The sequence below is a fragment of the Chinchilla lanigera genome, unplaced genomic scaffold (genome assembly GCF_000276665.1).
Source record: "Chinchilla lanigera isolate Chin_1 unplaced genomic scaffold, ChiLan1.0 scaffold00145, whole genome shotgun sequence".
Classification (NCBI taxonomy): domain Eukaryota; kingdom Metazoa; phylum Chordata; class Mammalia; order Rodentia; family Chinchillidae; genus Chinchilla; species Chinchilla lanigera.
This window is the reverse complement of record NW_004955546.1, coordinates 1,283,597-1,304,031: the sequence shown is the minus strand read 5'-3', so window position 1 is coordinate 1,304,031 and position 20,435 is coordinate 1,283,597. Positions and strand designations below refer to the sequence as shown.

Here is a 20,435-nt window from a genome sequence, read left to right as displayed (position 1 = left end):
GATAGGGGAAGAAGGGGAGGAGGAAGTGGCAGCAGCTGCCAGAATCCACCACAGCCCCAGGGCCTGGGCAAGGAGCTTCCGTCTGCTTCCTGGACAGGACTCCAGTCCTGCTCCCTCAAAGCACGCTGCAGAAGACATTGTTGGGTGTGGTGGTGTGCAGCCACATGTTTGGAGGACACCTACTTAAGGTCACAGAGGCCCCTTCCCTGCAGGACTAGCCAGTTCCCTGGCATAGTGGGGCCATGAGTCACACACATAGCAGGGTGTGCTTAGCACACCCCAGCCTGGGAAGGAAAGAGGGGGAGCTGGTGCCCTGCCCCGCTGCCTTCCCTCCTTCCTGGTGACAGCCTGCTGGATGAGGCCTTTGCTGCAGCTCTGCAGGCCTTGACGAGCTCAGTGTCTGGCATCCTGCGAGGCCAGTGCTGCCTGGCAGGAAGTTGTCTGCATGACAGGACATCCTGTGGTTGCACTGCCCGGGATGCTGGTCATGAACGCATATGGGCACTGAATGCTGCGGTGTGGCCAGGGTGCCCAGCCCTCCGGCGCCCGTGGGGTGGGTGGCACTGATGGGCTCCTCTGCGCAGTGGCTCTTGGGCTGGTGCCAGGCCAGCAGCCCCTATGTCTCTTGCAGGCCCTATGAACTAGGCAGCCTGTGTCCCTGACACCCTTGCACACAGAAAAGGCATGCCCGCCAGCACACCAGCCCCTAGGCGCTCCCACCAGTGGCAGCTGTGTGTGGGCGACTCCTCCCCACGCACGCGCAGTCCCCATGCCTGTGCACTGGTCCAGCCTCCGGAGTACAGCTGGCTCCTCTGCAGCATCACCCCCGCCTCACTCACTCGCGGAACAGAGCCACAGTGGGAGACTCCTGTGATGGGATGCGCATACCCACGCCCAGGGAGGCCGAGCAGGCCCGGTCAGCACTGTGGGTGGGAAGGCAGCTCCGGGCCTGAGGCCTGGTCCCAGCTCCCAGCAGCTGGGATGAGTCACTTAGCTCTTCAAGCTCCACTTGCTCAGAGTTAAATGGAGTCATGACCACCTTGGTCTTGGGTCAGGACAGGGGAGGCTTAGGGTGCAAGCCTGACTGCAGCACCTTCTCACAGGACAGGTCCTGGAGCAGAGGCACACTACCATCAAAAGATCCACTCTGCGGTTAAATTCAACCACTACACAAGCTTATCTGAGGGAAAAAATTCACGTAAATTTGGAATTTAGAACAATTTTCTAAACACACACCCTATAACCCACCCACGGCCAGTTTAGATCATGTCTAACAGTGTTCATCAGTATTCCCCTCAAAAGAAGTCCTAAGTTAGGAAGGTGAGAAGGGGCCGTCAAGTGTGTACCCAACAGGCCCGGGCCCCGGCATGCGTCTGCAGCAGATGCTAACCCATCACACCCCATGTATGAGGGCTCATGCGTTCTCAGCACCCTGAGACCCAGCACACTCCCGCAGAGGATGAAAAGGGTGCTGGCACCCATGGAAACACACCTCAGGTGGCAGTAAGCTTGAGGCCAACCGCTGCCCGAGCCCACCACGGGGCTTTAGGGGAACCACCTGGGCTGACCCCGGGCACTGAATGGAGCCCAGGATCCCCTGTGAGCTTCACAAGGCTGTGAGCACAAGTCACACTGGCCCACAGGCTTCAAGCAGAGGATTTAGTCTGGCGTGGTCCCAGCCTGGCCCTGTCTCCAACCACTCAGCAGAAGCAAACACCTGGCCTATTCTCTAGGCTTTGAAATCCCCCCTTGGCCCTGTCTCATCTTTTGTTATTCCTAGCCACTGAGGTTTAAGCATTCAGTTATTGCAGTTTTCATTTCTACGTGTTCTATTTAGTGTTTTCAAAATCTGCTTGGCCACGATTCAGATGAAATTACCATTATGTAACACAGAACACAGCCAAGAACTCGGGCGTGAGTCATGGAGGCTGCAGGGACAGTTTCGTACACAACAGCAGAGCGACCGAGAAAGGGCCAGGCAGAGACAACACTCCAGCACACGATAGCCGAGGACGTCCCACAACTGATGTAAGACAACAATCCCAGGAGCCCAAAGAATCTCAAGCAGGATCAGAAAATACCCACATGCAGATACACAGAAAGGGCACTATGGGACTCCAGGGGACAGCCTGGCCCTCCATCGCTCCAGGCCAGCGCCACGTGGGCAGCGCACAGAGGGAACCGCAGGAGAGGGGAGCGCCATGTAGTGTGGCTGCAGGGAGCGGCCAACAGTACTCTCCGGCCTTCAGCACACACTGCCTCCATGAAGGAGCACATGGAGATGTTTACAGGCAAACTGAGGTGGAGTTTGCAATCAGCATTTTCGCCAAAGAAACAATGTTAGATCCTCCTGTAGTCCACCTGGAAAAATTATTTAAATACGTATCACATGGTCTTTCTTATACAAGAAACTCAATGTATAAGCAAAGTGCAAAATAAAAATAGGCAAAAGAGAAAAAAAGAAAGAAGTTATTGTAATCCAGCATGGAAAATGTACCTAAAGGTGTACCTTGACTAAGCATAACTGTCTTAGGTGGTTTTTTTTGTTTGTTTGTTTTTCTCCAGTACCAGGAATCGAACTCTCAATCTTGCGCTTACCAGGCAGGTGCTGTGCCGCTGAGCTAAACCCCCAGCCCTGCTGTCTTAGCTGTTGCATAAGGTTTTTGGCCTGGTGTCTGACTGAATCCGTATGTACGACAGCTGACTTTGTAAGGACTCACCAATTTCCCACAGTGAGTGGTGTCACTATGCAAGGAAATGTGACTAATAAAACTAAAAATTAAAAAGAAACAAAAAAATTTCCAGATGGACTGTAGATATAAATTGAAAGTCAATACAAGAAAGTATCTAGAAGAAACATGAAAATTCTACTACAAATTGGAATAGGCAAAGGTTACTTAATATTAAATTCTCTAGCTATGAAGGAAGATTGGTGAACTGGACTTTAATTCAGAACTTTTGTTTAAGAGAGTGAAAAATAGGGCCCTTCCTTGGAGAAGATATTTGGAATATATAAATCTGAGAAAGGACTCAAATCCAGAACACAAGGTTGGGGATGTAGCTCCACACAAAGGCCCTGGGTTCAATCTCCAGTAGCAAGACAGACAGATAGATAGATAGATAGACAGACAGACAGACAGACAGACAGGGAAAGAGAGGGAGAGAGGGAGAAAAGGAAAGAAGGTAACTGTAAATTTCTTCCAAACTTTCAAATGGATTAGTATAAATTTCTAGAAAATTATAATTGACCTAAAATACTACAGAACAAGCTGACTCTAGGAAAAAACAAAACCTAAATAGTTCTACAATCATTAAATGAATGGAAGCAGTGATCCCAATTCTTACAGGAAAGTTCATGCCCAGGTGGTCTGAACAGCACGACAGAGCCTCAAGAAAGAATTGAATGCGTCTAAAAATGGTAAGGGAGAGCATTGGTGACCTATTTTATAATCTTGGATAACCTTCATAGAAAAGGCCACCATGGCTAGGAAAGGTAAGCGGCAGGCAGTCCTCCTCAGAGACACAGATGAGGACATTTCAATCTCACATACACACACACACACACACACACACACACACACTGCACAAAGGACACGTGTGTGCACATGTATGAAACCAAACTCAGCAACACAAAGGATAAAATGTGACCTGCCCTGGGAATGTGAGGCTCTTTCAGAAAACCTATTAACCCAGTTCATCAATAGGAGGGAAAGTCAGCATCATCTTGACAGCTGTAGTAAAGGAACTTGATAAATGCTCTTAAGCATGACAGAAACTCAACAAGTAAAACCAGAAGGAAATCTTCTTAGCCTGTTAAAAGTTTTCTCCAAAATCTTCCAGCAAACATGGTTGTTACAGATGACATGCTAATGTGATGGCCTTGGCCTCGTCTTTTTTTTTTTTTTTTTGGCCTCTGTCTGACAAGCCCCATCCCACGGCCACCATCATGGCAGGACACATGGGAGAACACAGGGAAGCAAGGAACAGAAATCCAATGTCTGAAAATGGAGAAATGAAACAAAGCTCTCACAGATATGTTATGGCTGTATAAGAGGAAAAATGCAAAATAAACTAGCAGCACAGTGGTACTTTGGTTCATGAACTTAATTTGTTTTATGATTTTAGAAAAGATGGTCATGTTTGTTTGTGTGGAAAAGATGGCTTCAGTTGTGTTTGTCACCCAATGCAAACAAAAACAAAATGTTGCCACATGTTGGCGGGTGTAGTGGCGCACGCCCACCAAGGGCCCAGTGGTGACCATGCAGCTGCGGAGAATGGCACACGGGTACAGAAGGAGCCTGACCTGGCCTTCACCCTGGGCAACTGTGATGTCATTCAGGCCCTGGACCTCAGCATGCCCCTCATGGATGTGGGCAAGACAGCTATGGTCACTGCCGACTCCAAGTATTGCTATGGCCCCTGGAGCAGGAGCCCCCACACCCCTACATGTGGTGCTGTGCCTGGAGGTGCCCCTAAAGACGGTGGAGGACAGCAGTGACCTGGAGCTGCTCACAGGCCAGGAGCCAAGTGGAAGTGCGAGTACAGCAACACCCACTACCACCGCTGGCCACCAACCCCTACAATCTGGCCATCGAGGCCATCACCTCCACTGCCAAAGTGGACATGACCTTTCAGGAGGAAGGGCAGCTGCTGCAGCTGAAGTTCAAGTGCCTCAACAACCTGACAGCCTCATAGCTCAAGCTAGACTACTACTGTGCTGCCCTGCACTCCTGCAGCCTGGTGCTCGAGCTCTAGCCCAACGTCAAGGTGCTGTTCCCCAGGTGCAAGGTTCTAGCACAGCAGGGCAATTGCAGCGAGGCCAGTCCCGTCCTACAGGCAGCGCTGAAGCTGGAGCCCTCCAACAAGATGATCCAAGCTGAGCTCTTGAAGCTGGTGTGTGCCATCCTAGTTCCTGGGAGGCTGAGGCAGGAGGGTTGCTCCAAGTTCGAGGCCAGCATGGGCTACACAGTAAGTTCAAGGGCAGCCTGAACCACATAGTGAGATCTTGTCCCCCTCTAAAAAAATAAAAAAAAAAAAATACAAAAACCAACCCAAATTTTGCCAGATGCTCTGTTTGTGAACTAGACTGTTCTCAAACAAAAGCACTCATGAACTGAGAGGGATGACTGTACATCAGAATTTGGGAAGGTTTCTGAACACAAAAATTAGCACGCAAAATTAATGATTTCTAAACACCAGCAAGAGACAATAAAAGTTGATGAGACAGGTACAATACTATCAAAAAGCAAAAATGTAAACAAAACTACATGTAAATTCGCTATATGAAAACATTACAGACTCATCTGAAAGACAGTACAGTCGACAGATATGTCATGTTCAGGGATTGAAACCCCCACATCATATAGATGCTGTTCTTCTTAAAGTGACCTTATGGATTCAGTGAGACCCCATATTCATAAAATTTTTTTGTGAAACCAGTTTATTCTAACATTTATACGAAACTATAAAAGCTGTGGCAGCCACTGTCACTTTCAAGAACAAGGTGCTTGGCCAAGCTCTCCCAGATGGGGATCAAGGTGCTGTGCTTCTGCCCTCAGCTGGCCAGGACTTGTGGAGGTGAAGTACAGGACCCCCCTAAGGTAGTGCTGGGGAAAGAGGAATGCAGTCCTCGTCTGACATTGCAAAACTCCTCTCCATTAGGTTGTAGATCTGAATGAAGCAAAGCTGTTTGAGATGTTTAGAATATGCATTATCTTTAAGAAACCCTTTCCTATTATGAAGTTATAATCACTGACAAAAATTAGGAGCCAGTATCTCACCACAGACACACAGATGGAATGCAAACATATGCAGAGATGCCCCATAGCCATGTTCACAGGGAAATGCAAATCAAGGCACCAGTAAGATATTACTAGGGCTCGATTTGAACAGCCACTTTTTTTTTTGGTCTTTTTTGAGACAGGGTCTCACTATGCAGTTCAGGCTGGCCTTGAACTCATTTTGTAGCCCAAGCTGGTCTCGAACTTGCAACGATCCTCCTGCCTCAGCCTCCCGAGTGCTGGGATTACAGGTGTGCGCCACCATGCCCAACTCTGAACAGCCAATTTTAGAACAGACCCACCAATGTCATGAGGAGGTGGGACAGGACCGCTTGTTCCCAGCTGGTGGGATACAAAGTCACACAGTCATTTTAGAAGACCCTTGGGAGTTTTACAAAACCAAACACATGCTACCACGCAATCTAGCAGTTGTACTCTGTGATTTTGCCTAAAGGAGCTGAGTGCTTACATCCCAACAAAAACCCATCCATGGAACCTTACAGAACTTTGTTCAAAACTGTCAAAACCAGGAAATGACCAAAGTGCCCATCAGTAGGTGAATGGAAACCTGGTATATCAGACAATCCAATCCCAAGAGGGAAGGAACCCAGTGTGAACTGTAGACTTGGGTGATAATGCGTTGATGCAGGTCCATCAACCCTAACTGATCCATCACTTTAGGGCAGGATGCTGGTGGGGGCTGCACGTGTGTGAACAGGAGGAACAGTTGTGCCCTCACCCACAGCGGCCATGTGCCAGACCCTGTGCATGCATGAAGCCTGGGTAGATCCAAACTCCACACACAAGCTCCACATCCACATACAATGCCAGGAGGTTGACTTATAAATTGAACACATTAAGAGATTAGTGACAGAACAATTACAACAATATACCATATAAAGCTTATGTGAATGTGGTTTCTGTCTTCAAAGACCCTGTATGGCACTCACCCTTCATGTAGGGATGTAGGATGTGACCCACGTGCTGAGGTACAGGAGGTAAGCCACACAGCACCGCGGTACAGTGCAGGCGAGGGCTGGCCTTCGCATTTGAACTGACACTGTGATCTGCCAAGGCGGACCTGATACCCGAGAGGGCCACGCAGTGAGCAGCAGACGTGGTGTAGACCTGCTGGATGGAGGGATAGTGCATGTCCCAGGCAGGATGGAGCGGGACAGTGTGAGATTTCATCACACTATTCAGAAGGGGGTGGACTGAAGTTTTATGAATTTCTGCAATTTTCCACTTAATATTTCCTAACCATGGTTAACTGAAACTGCAGAAAGTGAACCGATGGGTAAAAGGACACTGCTCATTACAGACACTTTCTGCACCTTCTGTTCAGTCTTGCTCTGAACTTAAAACTGTTCCAAAAAAAAGTTTATTTAAAAAGGAGAAGTCACAAAGGAAAAAGATTATCCATATTAATTTTTGTTCATCAAAAAGTACCATCAGAATGGAAAGAGACAAACCACATCCTGGGAGAAGATATCTGCAAACATTTAACCAAGAACTGTTTTGTCTAGAGTACGTCGGGAATGCCTAGGAACTGCTAATAATGGGCAAAAAAATTGAAAATGCAAAATTATAACTACAATCCATCTCTATAGCCCACTCAAACGGCAAGAATGAACAGGTCTGATGAAATTGGGTGTTGCCAAGGCTGTAAGGTGGGATCCACACAGCTGCTCCCGCTCCTGGAGAACTGCAGGTGGCTTCCAAGAGAGGGGCTTGGCTGTGGTCACAACATACTCTTGGGACAGCAAACCCAGACGAGCAACACCCAAACTGCAGACAGCGGAATAACAAAGAACTGGAAACACCACAGAGATTTATCAATAAAATAGAATTTTAAAGTATCACCGTATATTAGTAATAGAATACTATTCTGAGAAGCTATCTTGTAGATGATAATATGTAAAACAACAACCATTGATAATTTCCCACCACTTTGTCTGTAATTTGGTAAGCCCTCTTATTACTGTTATCCTTCTTTTACTCTTTAAAATTAAAAAAAAAATAGAATACTATTGAACTCATAGTAACAAACTAATGAACTAATGAACTAATTTCAAGATTAACAATGGGTGAACCCCTAAAACTTAATACTGAGTACAAGAGAACATATAATGAAATTATATATATATAATATATATATATGAAAATTCAAAAACATCAAAATTAAACAGTATATTGGGCAGAGACACATATGTAGTTGGGAAAAATACAAAGAGCAAGTGGAAACATCACACGAGTCAAATATTGTGGAGAGGGCGAGGCATGTGGTACCAAAGGGTGCCCAGAGCCTGTGTCTTCACCTGGGTGGTGGTGCGCTGGTGTTTGCTTTATTATTCTTGAAGTACATAATGGCATATTATGCATATTTTGTATTTATGAGATTTTATAGTAATTAATTTACCATGGTTTTTATTTAACTTTTGGTAATAAAATACTTTATTAGTACCATTTAATGTCAAAAACACAGCGACAGTTCCAGTGCTGTTTCCATCTTTAAGTTATAAGCTAGTTTTAAAAAACGGGAGTTAAAAAAAAAGAAAATCGCTTGATTATTCCACAAAGGCAAATGGCAATTTACTTTTGCCAATAATTTAATTCTCTCATTTTAATACCATAATTCACTGGTCTTCATAATAAATAGCTGCATACAAAAGGAGACAATGGCCTGCATTACTTTGGAGATATCTTTTATGTAACTTAAGAAACATTCTCCCAACTTAAAATTTCTAAGAACAATTAGTTATTGTAAAATTGGATTTGTGTAGCACCTAGAAATTTGGAATTTGTAACAGTTCAAACGATATGACTTACTGAGCAAAAACAGTAAATCATATCATCAATACTTCTGTGAATTTTGGGGGTTTATATACAAATATCAGGGCCCTTTAAAAAGGCAAAGGTTACAAGCTTATGCATGCCCTTCACCTTTTCTCCCAGTTTCTGGATATAGCAACTGCCCCAATGGTAAAAGGGCCATGTGTAATAAATAATGCAGTACAGTCCTGTCTGACTGTAACTTCTTACTCATCCTGTCTCACTGATGTAACACTTGAATTAAAACATCTTGTTTGCAAGTGACATATTTCTCTAAAGCCACAGCCATTCTCACGTCTGTTAGGTTGCCATCCTTGCTCTCACATCAGACTGATCTTGCACCTCTTCTTCTCCTTTAGTGAAATGCTCTTTCCACTCAAAGTATTATAGTAATGCAAATACAGATGTAGCAAATATTAGCGTATTAGAAAATGAAGGATAATAAATATAAATGAATCCATGCTAAATGAGGAAAGGCAAAGCAGAAACCAAACTCTCGGGTCCAGTCTGCGCCTTCTCAGGAGGCCCATGTGTCTGGCTCATGGAAACTTCCGCCTGGGACACAGCGGGTAGCCTGCACGCCAGTGTACCAAGTGTTCTGTTAAACATGTTTCCATGTACTACTTTCATTCAAAGCAGCTGACAGCAACTCTGACTACTAATCCAGGACATGGTGATATACTTTATATTCTAACCTGTTTTGCACTTTTACCCATTTGCTTAGGGACGGACCTCTAGAGGCTAAGGAACAGTAGGTTATGGGGCTTTACTTCTACCTTCTGTCGACCAGGTGGGATTTCAGATGCAGCATTTCATTACCCACTGCTTCTTCATGCTGTCAAGCAAAGCTCTCATTTAAAGAGGGAGCAGGCTGACTGACGTGCTGGTTGGCAGGTGGAGCAGCGGGTCTGCACCCCACAGGAAGCTGCTGTCCTACAGGTCAGCCGCACAGCTCACCACCTCATCTTGGTGCAACTGCACCGCATAATCCTGCCTTCACAACACAGGCCCCAGGTAGAAATGAATCCCAAGCTACTTCTGGGGCAAACACTGATTTCCTTTCGTTGACCACTCTACAGAGCAGTACATCACAAAGCAGGCTTTGCACTGAAGCACTCATTTTTTCTTCTTGTAACTGTGAATTGCAAAAACATCAGAACGCACACAAGAAATGTGTCTTCTCCAGGACAGGCATGGCGCCTGGAAGAGGAAGTAAGGCTGAACGAATACTGCTGGCTTATAGTCAGACTGCGCGCAGCACGCTTCGAGTGCTACCCCGCGGCCTCGCTGTGCGTCCGGTAGGCCTGCTTGTGGAGGTGCATCTCAATCTCCTCCCGGAAGACCATCATGCCCAGGTGGGAATGCGAGGCTTCGCTCATGGCCTTGGACTGGATGCACATGCGGTACTGCTCTGGCGTCAGCTCATCTGCACAGTGCTTCTCGTGCCAGAGGTGGAAAAGACCAGGGAGTGGGGTCCGCACCACAATCAGGTCGCTGTGTAAGTACTTCCGATACAGGTGGACATCTTCTCCACCCCAGCCTTTCACTTCCATGTCAAACCCACCTGCAGAATCAAAGTGCACGCTGTCAGTGGTGCCTGGCCGGAGGCGCACAAGCCCGCATCAGGGGGACTGCAGTGCAATGGCTTGGCCCTGCACAGAGCACTGCATGGCGCCCACTGCTCGTGGAAGTCAGCAGGCGGCTGTCTCCCCCCTTGGGGGCTGAGAGCACGAGAAAGAGGTTAACCATCTGAGAACACAGTATAAACCTGAGTTCTGTAGGAAGTCAGTAAAGGAGAAGGAAATATACATCACCTACACTGTTGCCACGATCAAGGTTTCATTTTTATTCTTTTATTTTTATTTTTGGTTTTTGAGACAGGATCTATGTAGCTCAGGCTGGGCTTGAACTCCCTGTGTAGTGGCGATCCTCCTGCCTCAGCCTCCTGAGTGCTGGGATTATAGGCATATACCAGCTGGCCTTTATTCTCTTACCCTTTGAGATTCAAGTTTTCTGGGGCTGCAGAAAACTTTGCAGAGGGCAGAAAAAAAGAAAGGGCCACGCTGGACACAGAAATTTGGAAAGGAGTCCATAAAGCCACAGGAATGAGTGAAATTATTTAAATTTCTGAAGGAAAATAAGGGTGAGGCCTAAACACTAAGAAATGCCCATCTACAGAGGTTTAACAGAGGTAGAGATAGGCAAATCAGCAAAACAGACAGAGAAGTGACTCTAAATGAGTAAGAAAAATTCTCCAGTGATTCTGGTAAGGGAAGGGGAAAGGAAGCAATTCTGAAACACACCAGGGCATCCTATTCTTCACAACAAGGCCTGACCTGAAGAAAAACCACATCACCAGGACCTAGTGAGCAGTGGAAGGGAAGTACCAGCTCTAGGCCAATGAGCCATCCGGCTTAAGAAAAAGAGTGGGCCTGCAGGGACACAGCCTCTGTAAGTACTGGATCTCTCAGAGCTGTAGTGTGCCCGCTGCCCCACCTCCCACATCACCCAAGGCCCGTGGACTACAGTCCTGTCCACTCAGTGCCTTAAATTCAGCTTTGAACAGAGTAAAAGGAAAAAGACAGTTTGAAGAGAGAGTAAACACCAGACCCAGAGTCAGATATGGCAGAAATGTTGGAATTACCATGCTGGGAATTTAAAACAATTATGATTAATATGTCTAAAGGAGTAAGTAGACAACATGTGAGATGAGCAATGTAAGCAAAATGGAAATTTATGAAGAATCTAAAAGGAATCTATAGACCAAAAACATGTAACAGAAATGGAGAACATCTTTGATGAGCTCGTTAGAAGACCAGACATGCCTGAAGAATGAATCTTCGCGTTTTAGGATATAACAACAGAAACTTCAAAGCTAACAGCAAAGAGAAAAATGACTGAAAAAAACACAATGGAATATCCAAGAACTGAGGGACAACTACAAAAGTTGTAACATATGTATAATGAGAGAATGTGACAGTTTAGCTTGACTTTAATTTGTCTGGCTTGACAGCCACCCAGGAGATTACTAGAACACACTCTGGGTATACCTAGGTGGGTCATGGAGGTGTGACCTTGTGGTACATGTCTGCCCCCTAGTCCCGTCCTCTGAGGCAATGTTCCCCTGCTCTGCTTCCTGGCTGCCATGCACTAAGCAGTACTGTTCCACCGCACCCCTCTGTCATGATGTTTCTGCCTTGGACACGACTCAACCATGGAGTGAACCATCTGAAACTGTGAATCAAATAAACCTCTCCTCCTTTAAACTGCAGGTGGTACTAAGAAGTGGGGTTGTTGCTGGGACTCTACCTGACCATGTGGTTCAGCAGCCACTGGAACTGGTTTTCAGAAAGTGTTTAGGACAGCTCAAAGGTGTGGCTAAAGAAGCCTAGAATGCTGTAAGCAGAGCATGAGGGACAATTCTGGTCAAAGCTCAGACCAGAATGCTGATAGGAATGCAGACAATAAAAGCCGGGTTCATGAATTTTCACTTGGGAAGTAAAACTTAATGGAGAATTAAGACTCAAGGCCATGTGTGTTATACTCTGGCAAATAAACTGACTACATTTTGCCTGTGTCCTAAAACTGAGCATGACTAACTGATCTAGTGAGGGAAATTTCAAGGCTGCCAAAGGTTCAGGTTGTTGCAAGAGTACTGCTTGCTCTTTTTAGGCAGATTTACAGTGAGAATCAGGAGCAAAGAGCAGAGCAGAAAAATCTGAAAAATTTAAATTTTGTCCCACAAAGAAACCATTTATAAACCTGGGGCCAAAGGAGGTGCTGTTCCTAAAGAGATTAGTGCCATTAAAAAGACACCAAGTACTTTGCCAACAGCTCAAGATGCCACCTTGAGGGCGTCTCAGGAATCAGCAAAACCCCAGTCATTGCAGGCTCAAAGGTGCAAAAGTATAAACTTTTCACTTGAGAAGAGAGGGCCCTAGGCCCTCTGCTAAAGAATGGCAGCCTAGGGTATTGGTTCCCTGGAGTTCCCTGAGACTCACTTCACCATGCTGAGCCATCCAGGCACTCAGAGGCTACTGCAACATGGTCCAAGGTCATCTTCATGCTGGTGTCACTCATGTGATACTTCTGACCTTCGTGTCATCCATGTAATAATGATTTTCCAGGTATGTAAAATGCAAGAGTTGTGGTGTCATGGAGGCTTCCACCAAGATTTCAAAGGCAGGCTTGGAGGCCAGTCAGGAGCAGCTGATCTGGAGATTGTTCCCACATATGGAGCCAAAAGCACAGAACACTCAAACAATGCCTCAAGGGCACCAAGGCGAACAGGTATTCCAGCCCCATGTGAGAACAGGAGGTGTGAGAGGTGAGTTAGTTGTTAAGCAAAGGGGTTTCACCTGACATCAACTTGCTAAATGAATAAATAAATACGCTGCAGTGGTTGAGCAGTTCCTTTTCTTCCTATCTGGAGAGAGGGCTATACCTGACCTCAGCTTTCTGTATATTGTCTCTTATCTTTATTTCTCCATCCTCTTGCCATCTTTCCCCCTGGGAACTTTGAGAGCTGTGCTGGACATGGCAGCCAGGCCCTCTGCATGGCCCTCAGAGGAGGTGGCTGAAGCTATGAAAGGAAACTAAAAAGTGGAGACTCCAGGAAGTCAGATGCTGGGAACATGCCATGTTTGCCAAGGAAAGTTGCAGGCAGCGAGCAGAACCACAGCCCCAGAGAAGACATGTGGGTTACAACTGAGAAGCCACAGGGGTGGGGCTGCCCAAGTCCACTGGACCTCGTATCTCACCATCATGTGCCCCAGAAGCTGGACACAGAACTGCAGGACTTAATGTTTGTCCTGCTGGGTTTCTGTCCGCTTTGATCCTTTTTTTTTTTCTATCTCTCTTTTTCCCTTTTGGAATGGGAATGTGTGACATGTACAATTGTATTTTGGTATTAAGCAACTCACTTTTCGAATTTTTCAGAGGTTCACAGCTAAGAGTTTGCCATGAATCTTAGAGAAGACTTGGACTTGAACTTTTGAGCAATATTGAACTGTTGAGACTTTGGGGTAAGGAATTATTTCACTTTCAGCTGTATGTAGGATAGCTGTATCATGTGAAACAGAATTGTAAGCTTGCTACTGTGTCTATCTGGGGATTAAGCATAATTTAAAGAGATGTGTTTGAGCATCAAGTTGACAAGCAGTATGTTATAGCTTGTGTTTAGATGTCCCCCAAAGTCTCATAGTTGTGGCTTTTTCAGAGGTGGCTGGATCTAGCTGTGTGATGCTGCAGTTGATTCATGGTACAATGCTCAGATCGAGGGCACTAGGATTAAGGGTGTGAGTGCTACCTGCTCTAAGCAGCCTGAATAAGATATAAGGGATAGAAAGAGCTGTGATCATCCCTTGCTTGCTTTGCTACCTTCTGCCCACCATGAACTGCTTCTCCTCTTGAATGCTTGCCTGCCATGCCAACCTACCTTGAAGCCAGCTGACTATGGACTGAAACCTCTACAGACTGTGAGCCAAACAAATCTTTCCTCCTTTAATTATGGATGTTAGGTATTTTGTCTCAGCAATGAGGAAAGTGTGTAATGTGACAATTAAGCTGTATTGTCCACTTGATTGGTTTGAGAGCCCCCCAGAGATTAGTAAAGCACACTCTGGGTATGTCTGGGTGGTCGTGGAAGTGTTAGCTTAAGGTTTATATCTGGGCCCTGTCCCCTTCCTCTCGGGCACTGCTCCCTTTCTCTGCTTCTGAACTAAGCAGCTTGTTCCACTGTGCCCCTCCACCATGATGTTTTTGTCTTAGAGCCAGTCAACCATGGACTGAACCCTCTGAAACTGAGCCAACACAAATCTCTCTTCTAAGCTGTGGGTGTCATGTATTTCGTATCACCAATGGGAAAGCTGACTAATACAGAGAGGAAACAGAGAAAGGGATAAGCTCTATCCAAGGGGTATCACTCCCTTCCTCACCAGTTAGTTACACCATTAGTACAAAGGCTTTATTCTAGATATGCAGGCAGAGAATATTGGGGGCCCTACTGCTCCTACCACAGGGATGTCACTTTGTTTATGAGAAGTGTACTACTGTTGTTGTTCCCAGTTTCAAGCAGAAGCTCAGAGATTTTTTCTCCCAAGGGAAGAAGTCCATAAGAACACACAGCTCCAATGCTCTTTTTAAAGGAACTGACTGTGTTTGAAACAGAGTATAAGGAAGATCAAGCTTCAAGAAGGAGGCTCTTGAAAACAAGAGTGTGGTTATAAGCAATTAAAAGGAGGATGGTAACTCCACAAAGACCACAAGCTAAACTGCAGGCCAGCTAGGTTACCAGAGAGCACCACAGAGACAGTCAGTTAAGATTTCTTCTGGGCTCCAAACCAATCTCAAAGACTGCTTCCAAAACTACCCCTTTAAAAAGGCCCAAATTAATTGGTTCACATCACAGAGCAATTTATGCCCTGAGCATTATCAAAAACAAGACAGCAGTTAGTGAGCAGCCAGTGTACCTGACAGTTGCAAGTGATATCAACAAAGACACAGGAAGAGACCAAGAGAGCCCTGCCAAATGCAGTGCACCCAGGAAGAAATTGCATGTGCTCTGATAGTGGCATCAGGGGCTTGGCACTGGTAGGGTTGAGGGAGGAGGGAGAAAGAATTCACCAAATAATTCAGCCACATTAATGCAGAAGTAAGGAAAGACAAAGACATGCCTCAGAAGCATGGGGTGTCAATATCTACAGTTGCCACAATATGTTACCTAAAACACTCAGTTTTCAAAACAGAAACTAAACAGCATACAAAGAACAGGAAGGTATGGTCATACACCAGAGAAAAAGCAGGTGATAAAGACTGCAGTGATAGGGCCATGTGTTTTCTTCAACAGACAAAGGCTCCAAAGCAGTCAATACAAGAATACTCACAGAATCAAAATAACTCATGCTTGAAAAGTAACCGATTGTAAGATGATAGTGTCTTATCAAATAAAGACTACTACCAAAGACAGATATTACACATACATATATACTACTACATATGTGGAACTGAATGGAAATTCTATAGTTAAAAAAGTATAATAAAAGAAATGAAAAATTCATCAGATTAACTCAATAGTAAATCTTAACTAACAAAGGAAAAAGTCAGAGAACTTGAAGACAAATTTATGGAGAGCAGTCTGATGAACAGAGGAAGAAAGAACAAAGAGAATGAACTGGGCTTCAGGGAAATGAAAGATCCACTGGGTGTACCAACATACACACAGTGAGAGAATCAGAGAGAGAGAACAATGAGAAAGGAGCAGAAAAAAATATACAGACATAATGGCAAATAATGAAAAATCTTATTGCACATATCCTAACAAACCCCAATAACCCAATTAATAATGTACAAAGGATAAGAACAGATATTCCACTAAGCAAGATATATAAATGGGCAGCAAGCACATGAAAAGATGCTCATCATTATTAGCCATCAGAAAAACTAGTCAAACACACAAGGAGATACCACCTTGCACCCACTGTGATTGCTAGAAACAAGAGAGGTAAGTGGCATGCTACTCATGGGGATGTAAAGACACTGAGCTGGTGGAAAGATAAACTGATTCAGCCACTCTGGAAAACAGCACAGCAGTTCCTCAGAGGTTAAACACAGTGTTAGCACATGACCTAGCAAGGCTATGCTAGGTATACAGCTGAAAGAACAGAAAGCCTATTTGTACACAAAGAAGTATACACAGGTGCTCCCAGCAGCAGTATTCATAACAGTCAAAAAAGGAGAAAGAACCCAAACATCTACTGTCAAAACAGATAAACAAAATGTGGCACAACTACACAAAGGAGGATTATCCAGCTATAAAAATGAATGAAGTACCTGACACATGCTACACCATGGATCAACCTTGGAAACATTACACTGAGTGGAAGAAGCCAGGGACAAAGATCACAGACTGCACAGCTGTGTTACAGTAACCGCCCAGGAGAGAAAGGCAAGGCCACAGATGCAGATTAGTGGATGCTTAGCTCTGGGGATGAAGAGGGGTGGCTGGAAATAGGCATGGGGCTTCTTTCTGCGTGATGACATTCTAAATTTGGTGATAACTGTAGAACTCAGGTAATGAGTACATTTTAGATTGGTAAGTTTTATGATATATGAATTATATGTCAATAACATTGCAATATAAGAAATAAATAAGGAATTCCAAGTACATAAGATACTGCTAAAGGGGCTGGGGATTTAGCTCAGCAGCACAGTGCCTGCCTGGCAAGTGCAAGGTCATGAGTTCGATTCCCGGTACTGGAAAAAAAAAAAAAAAAAAAAAAAAAGATACTGCTAAAGATGTTAAAATCTATTTTTGAAGGACATTTACTGTTTTATTAAGCAAGATCAAGGAAAAGGGCATTTAATTTATCAGGCTTTTATAATTATTTCCTGATTTTCCATTATTTATGTATTATAATGATAAATAGACAAAGTGGAAAAATTTCCAAAACAAATGACTAATTATGAAATTAAATATCATGTGGACTCAGAATGTACACAGGGCGTATTCTATGACTTCTATGCTGTAGAAAGGGATAATAAATAATAAATCAATCAAGAGATGTGCAATGATTTCAGCCTGCTTCCCTGACCTGATCTCTGGCATTTTATTTCTGTGGGGAAGATTGATGCTGCAGTGGGGACAGAGGCCAGCTCAGACTCTTCCTCACAGTTTTGGGTTCAGAGTGGACAGCTAAGCCAGAGACTCCAACTCCTAAACTCCCTCTTCAATCAAGCTAGAAAGAGCAGCTCTTTCTTTTGTCTTTAATACAGAGACTTTGTATAATACTCCAACAGACAATTAAAAAGGGGTTCATCTCTAAAAACAATGCAAGTCCAAAGACTAGATAATCATGATAACTTGCAGCTCTAATAACCTAGCAGCACAATAGTACAGTTACAGCAAGATCTTTGTTTGAGACACATCTATGCAGTCTGGGCTGGCCTTGAACTCACTACGTGGCCCACACTGGCCTCACGATCCTCCTGCCTCAGTCCCTTCCCCCAAGACCTGGCATTACAGGCATGCACCACCACAGCTGGCTAGAGGTTTTTTGTTTTGTTTTGTTTTGTTTTTGGTCTTTATGAGACAGTGTTTCACTATGCAGTTCAGGATGGCCTTGAACTCACGGTGATCCTCTTGCCTCAGTCTCCTGAATGCTGAGATTACAAGTGTGTGCCACCATACCCAGTGAGGGAGATATTTTTAAGAGTACTCCAAACAACTATAAATATGGTAAAACATTAAGTGTTTTAAAAAACTATCAGTGCTTTGATTTTGAAGGAACTAGTAAATTTCATATTGTACTTGTATATTTATTATATCATTTTTGCTAGTAAAATAACATTAATTATAAATTCACTTTGTCTTTTATTTTTCTAGATATAACTGGAAACACTTAATAGGAAAACTCAAACTCTGATACCTTCGAAAAATGCCAGAAAGTCTAGAGTAAATACGTAAAGTTCTATCCTTCAATTTGCATACTTACCAATAGTCAGGAAGTCTGACTGATACTGACAAGTCATTCCAAAGCCAAAATCTCGCCAAAAACCAGAATCCTTTTTATGAACCTTAAATTTAAAAAAAGGAAAAAAATTCAATTTAATCCCTTATAAATTAGAAGTTTCTTTTCTTGTTACTTTTGGTGCTGGTGGTTAAACCTACAACTTTTTCACTAAACTATATCCCCAACTGTTTTATTATTTTTTATTTTGAGACAGGGTCTTGCTAAATGACTACATTACCCAGGTGCACTTGAATTTGTGATCCTCCTGCTTCAGCCTCCTGAGTGCTGGAACTACAACTGTGCATCACCAGATTTGATTTAGAAAATTTAATACATAATGAAACAAGTTTTTTTCTTTTTTTTCTTTTGTCTTTTTGAGACAGAGTCTCGCTATGCAGTTCAGGCTGGCCTTGAGCTCACTTTGTAGCCCAGGCTGGCCTTGAACTCAAGGATCCTCCTGCCTCAGCCTCCCCAAGGGCTGGGATTACAGGCATGTGCCACCACACCCGGCAACAAGTTATTTTCCAAAGGATACTTTTTTCTCTCATTTATATGGCTGATAAAAGATTACCATTAGCTCGGCATGGTGGTGCATGCCAATAACTCTTGTACTTTGAAAGGCTGAGTCAGGAGGATCCAAACTTGAGCCCTGCCTGGGCAATTTAGCAAGATTCTGTTTCAAAACAAGAAAAACTGGGGATTGTAGCTCAGTGCAAAGGGTCTGGGCTCAATCCTCACTAACATAAAAAAAGCAAAAAATCACATATACTTAAGTTATTAAACCCTGATAAAACAAAAATACAGTAATCTGCATGAGCAAAAGATTTTCCACTAGCTAGTGAACTCAGGCTCTGTATATCATGCAAGCTGAGGTTATTCTCAATCATGCAGTCTGTGCTGATCTGCACGGGCAGGTGATTTGCAGGACAAGAGCCATCAACTTGACAAAGACCTAGCAGGGTACCTAGCCAGTACCCATTAACTGTGCAGGCTGTCCTGAGGAATACCTGGAGTGCAGGGATGCTTGCGTCACCAGAAGACAGGTTCCCTGCTTACTGTCAGAGATGGCCCAAGAACTGGCACTAGACAGATTCAGGCTGGCATGCTGTGCACATTTATTGCAAACGGTTTGTGGCTTTTACAACACAGTGAGCTGAGCAGTTACCAGGGCTGCGTGGCCCCAAAGCCTGGAATACTTCCGTTGGCCTCTTTACAGAGTGTGCCACTAATCTCAGCTGTGGGATGCAGAAACAAGGCTCTGAACTGCCCGTGCTTCTCCACCACAAGGGGAAGCAGCTTTGTGCTGTTCTCTAGCCACCCTGGGAGCCCAGCAGCTATTCTGCCTGGAGCCACCTCCCCAGCCATTGCTTGGCTGGTTCCTTCCTGTCCCTAATATCCCTTCTCAGGAAAGCCGCGCGCGTGTATCCTCTAATTGACACACACATATACCCTAATTGGACTTTGCAACCTGGCCTGCTTTAACTATCTGCACACCATTTACTATCTCATCTTTTCTGCTTCTGTCACAACAAAGACCCTGTGAGCCACCACCCACAGGGTCCTGGGCCTGGGGTTCCAGTGAACAGTGCCGGCTGAGGAGAGACCCACCATCTGTATGGAATTCAGACGCCAGAGGCACCTGTGCCATGCATAAGAGCAGGCCCTGTGGCATGCTGCCCACCTGTGCTGCCAGTGGTATGTGGGCCCCCCACGTGGCCCAGCTGTGCCATCATCTGTGCAGAGGACTCCAGGAGCTCACCCGCAGGTAGAGCAGGGCAGTGCCAGGCACACACAACACTAGCTATTGTTATTAACATGCCGCCAAAAACACACCCACCACTTCCATTCCCTCCTTTACAGTGCTCTAGTTACATCTCGGCTCCTTTCCTCTTGCTTCACAGTATTTGCTGCAGCACTGTAATTCAGCCTCACTTCACAGCCACTGTTGTGATTGCATCTCATGCTGTCAACGTCTGTGCTGGCTACTCTGCAGCCCCGGTGACCTGTGGGGGAACCCTGGGCATGAAAGTCACTGGGCCAGAGGATGAGCCTGCCCCTCACCAGCTGCACGTGCATGGCTGCGAGTTTGGTTTTTGTTTTTTTGTGATGCTGAGGATAGAAAGGCTGTTTTAAAAGCAGCAATTTCACGACAGAAAAAAGTATTATACAGCTGTTTTGATTTATTCCTAGTAAGGTTAGCCATTTCAATGTTTGTGAATTATTATTATTATTATTTTTAATCTGTGTGCTATTTACTTCTCATCCAAGTTTAAAAGGAAGCAGAGGGGCTGGGGATTTAGCTCAGCGGCAAAGC

The 20,435-nt window shown here is 44.8% G+C and overlaps 1 protein-coding gene and 1 pseudogene across 4 annotated transcripts in view; one reads left to right on the top strand and one right to left on the bottom strand.

Annotated features, from left to right (window-relative positions):
• Positions 1 to 3,374: 3,374 nt before the first annotated feature.
• LOC102025515 lies at positions 3,375 to 5,668 on the top strand (annotated as a pseudogene).
• A 1,943-nt stretch (positions 5,669 to 7,611) lies between these two features.
• Positions 7,612 to 20,435, bottom strand: part of Csgalnact2 (chondroitin sulfate N-acetylgalactosaminyltransferase 2) — a 35,190-nt gene continuing 22,366 nt past the window's right edge. Inside the window, exons 7-8 of one of the 4 annotated variants that reach the window (XM_005411764.2) lie at positions 18,104 to 18,185; positions 7,612 to 10,176 (exon numbers count right to left, since the gene is read on the bottom strand). In XM_005411764.2, coding sequence (XP_005411821.1) covers positions 9,884 to 10,176; positions 18,104 to 18,185 — 375 coding nt within the window. In that variant the 3' untranslated portion in view covers positions 7,612 to 9,883. The remainder of the gene's footprint in view (positions 10,177 to 18,103; positions 18,186 to 20,435) is intronic. The other 3 variants (XM_005411763.2, XM_013508394.1, XR_264888.2) reach the window with 3 other exon arrangements.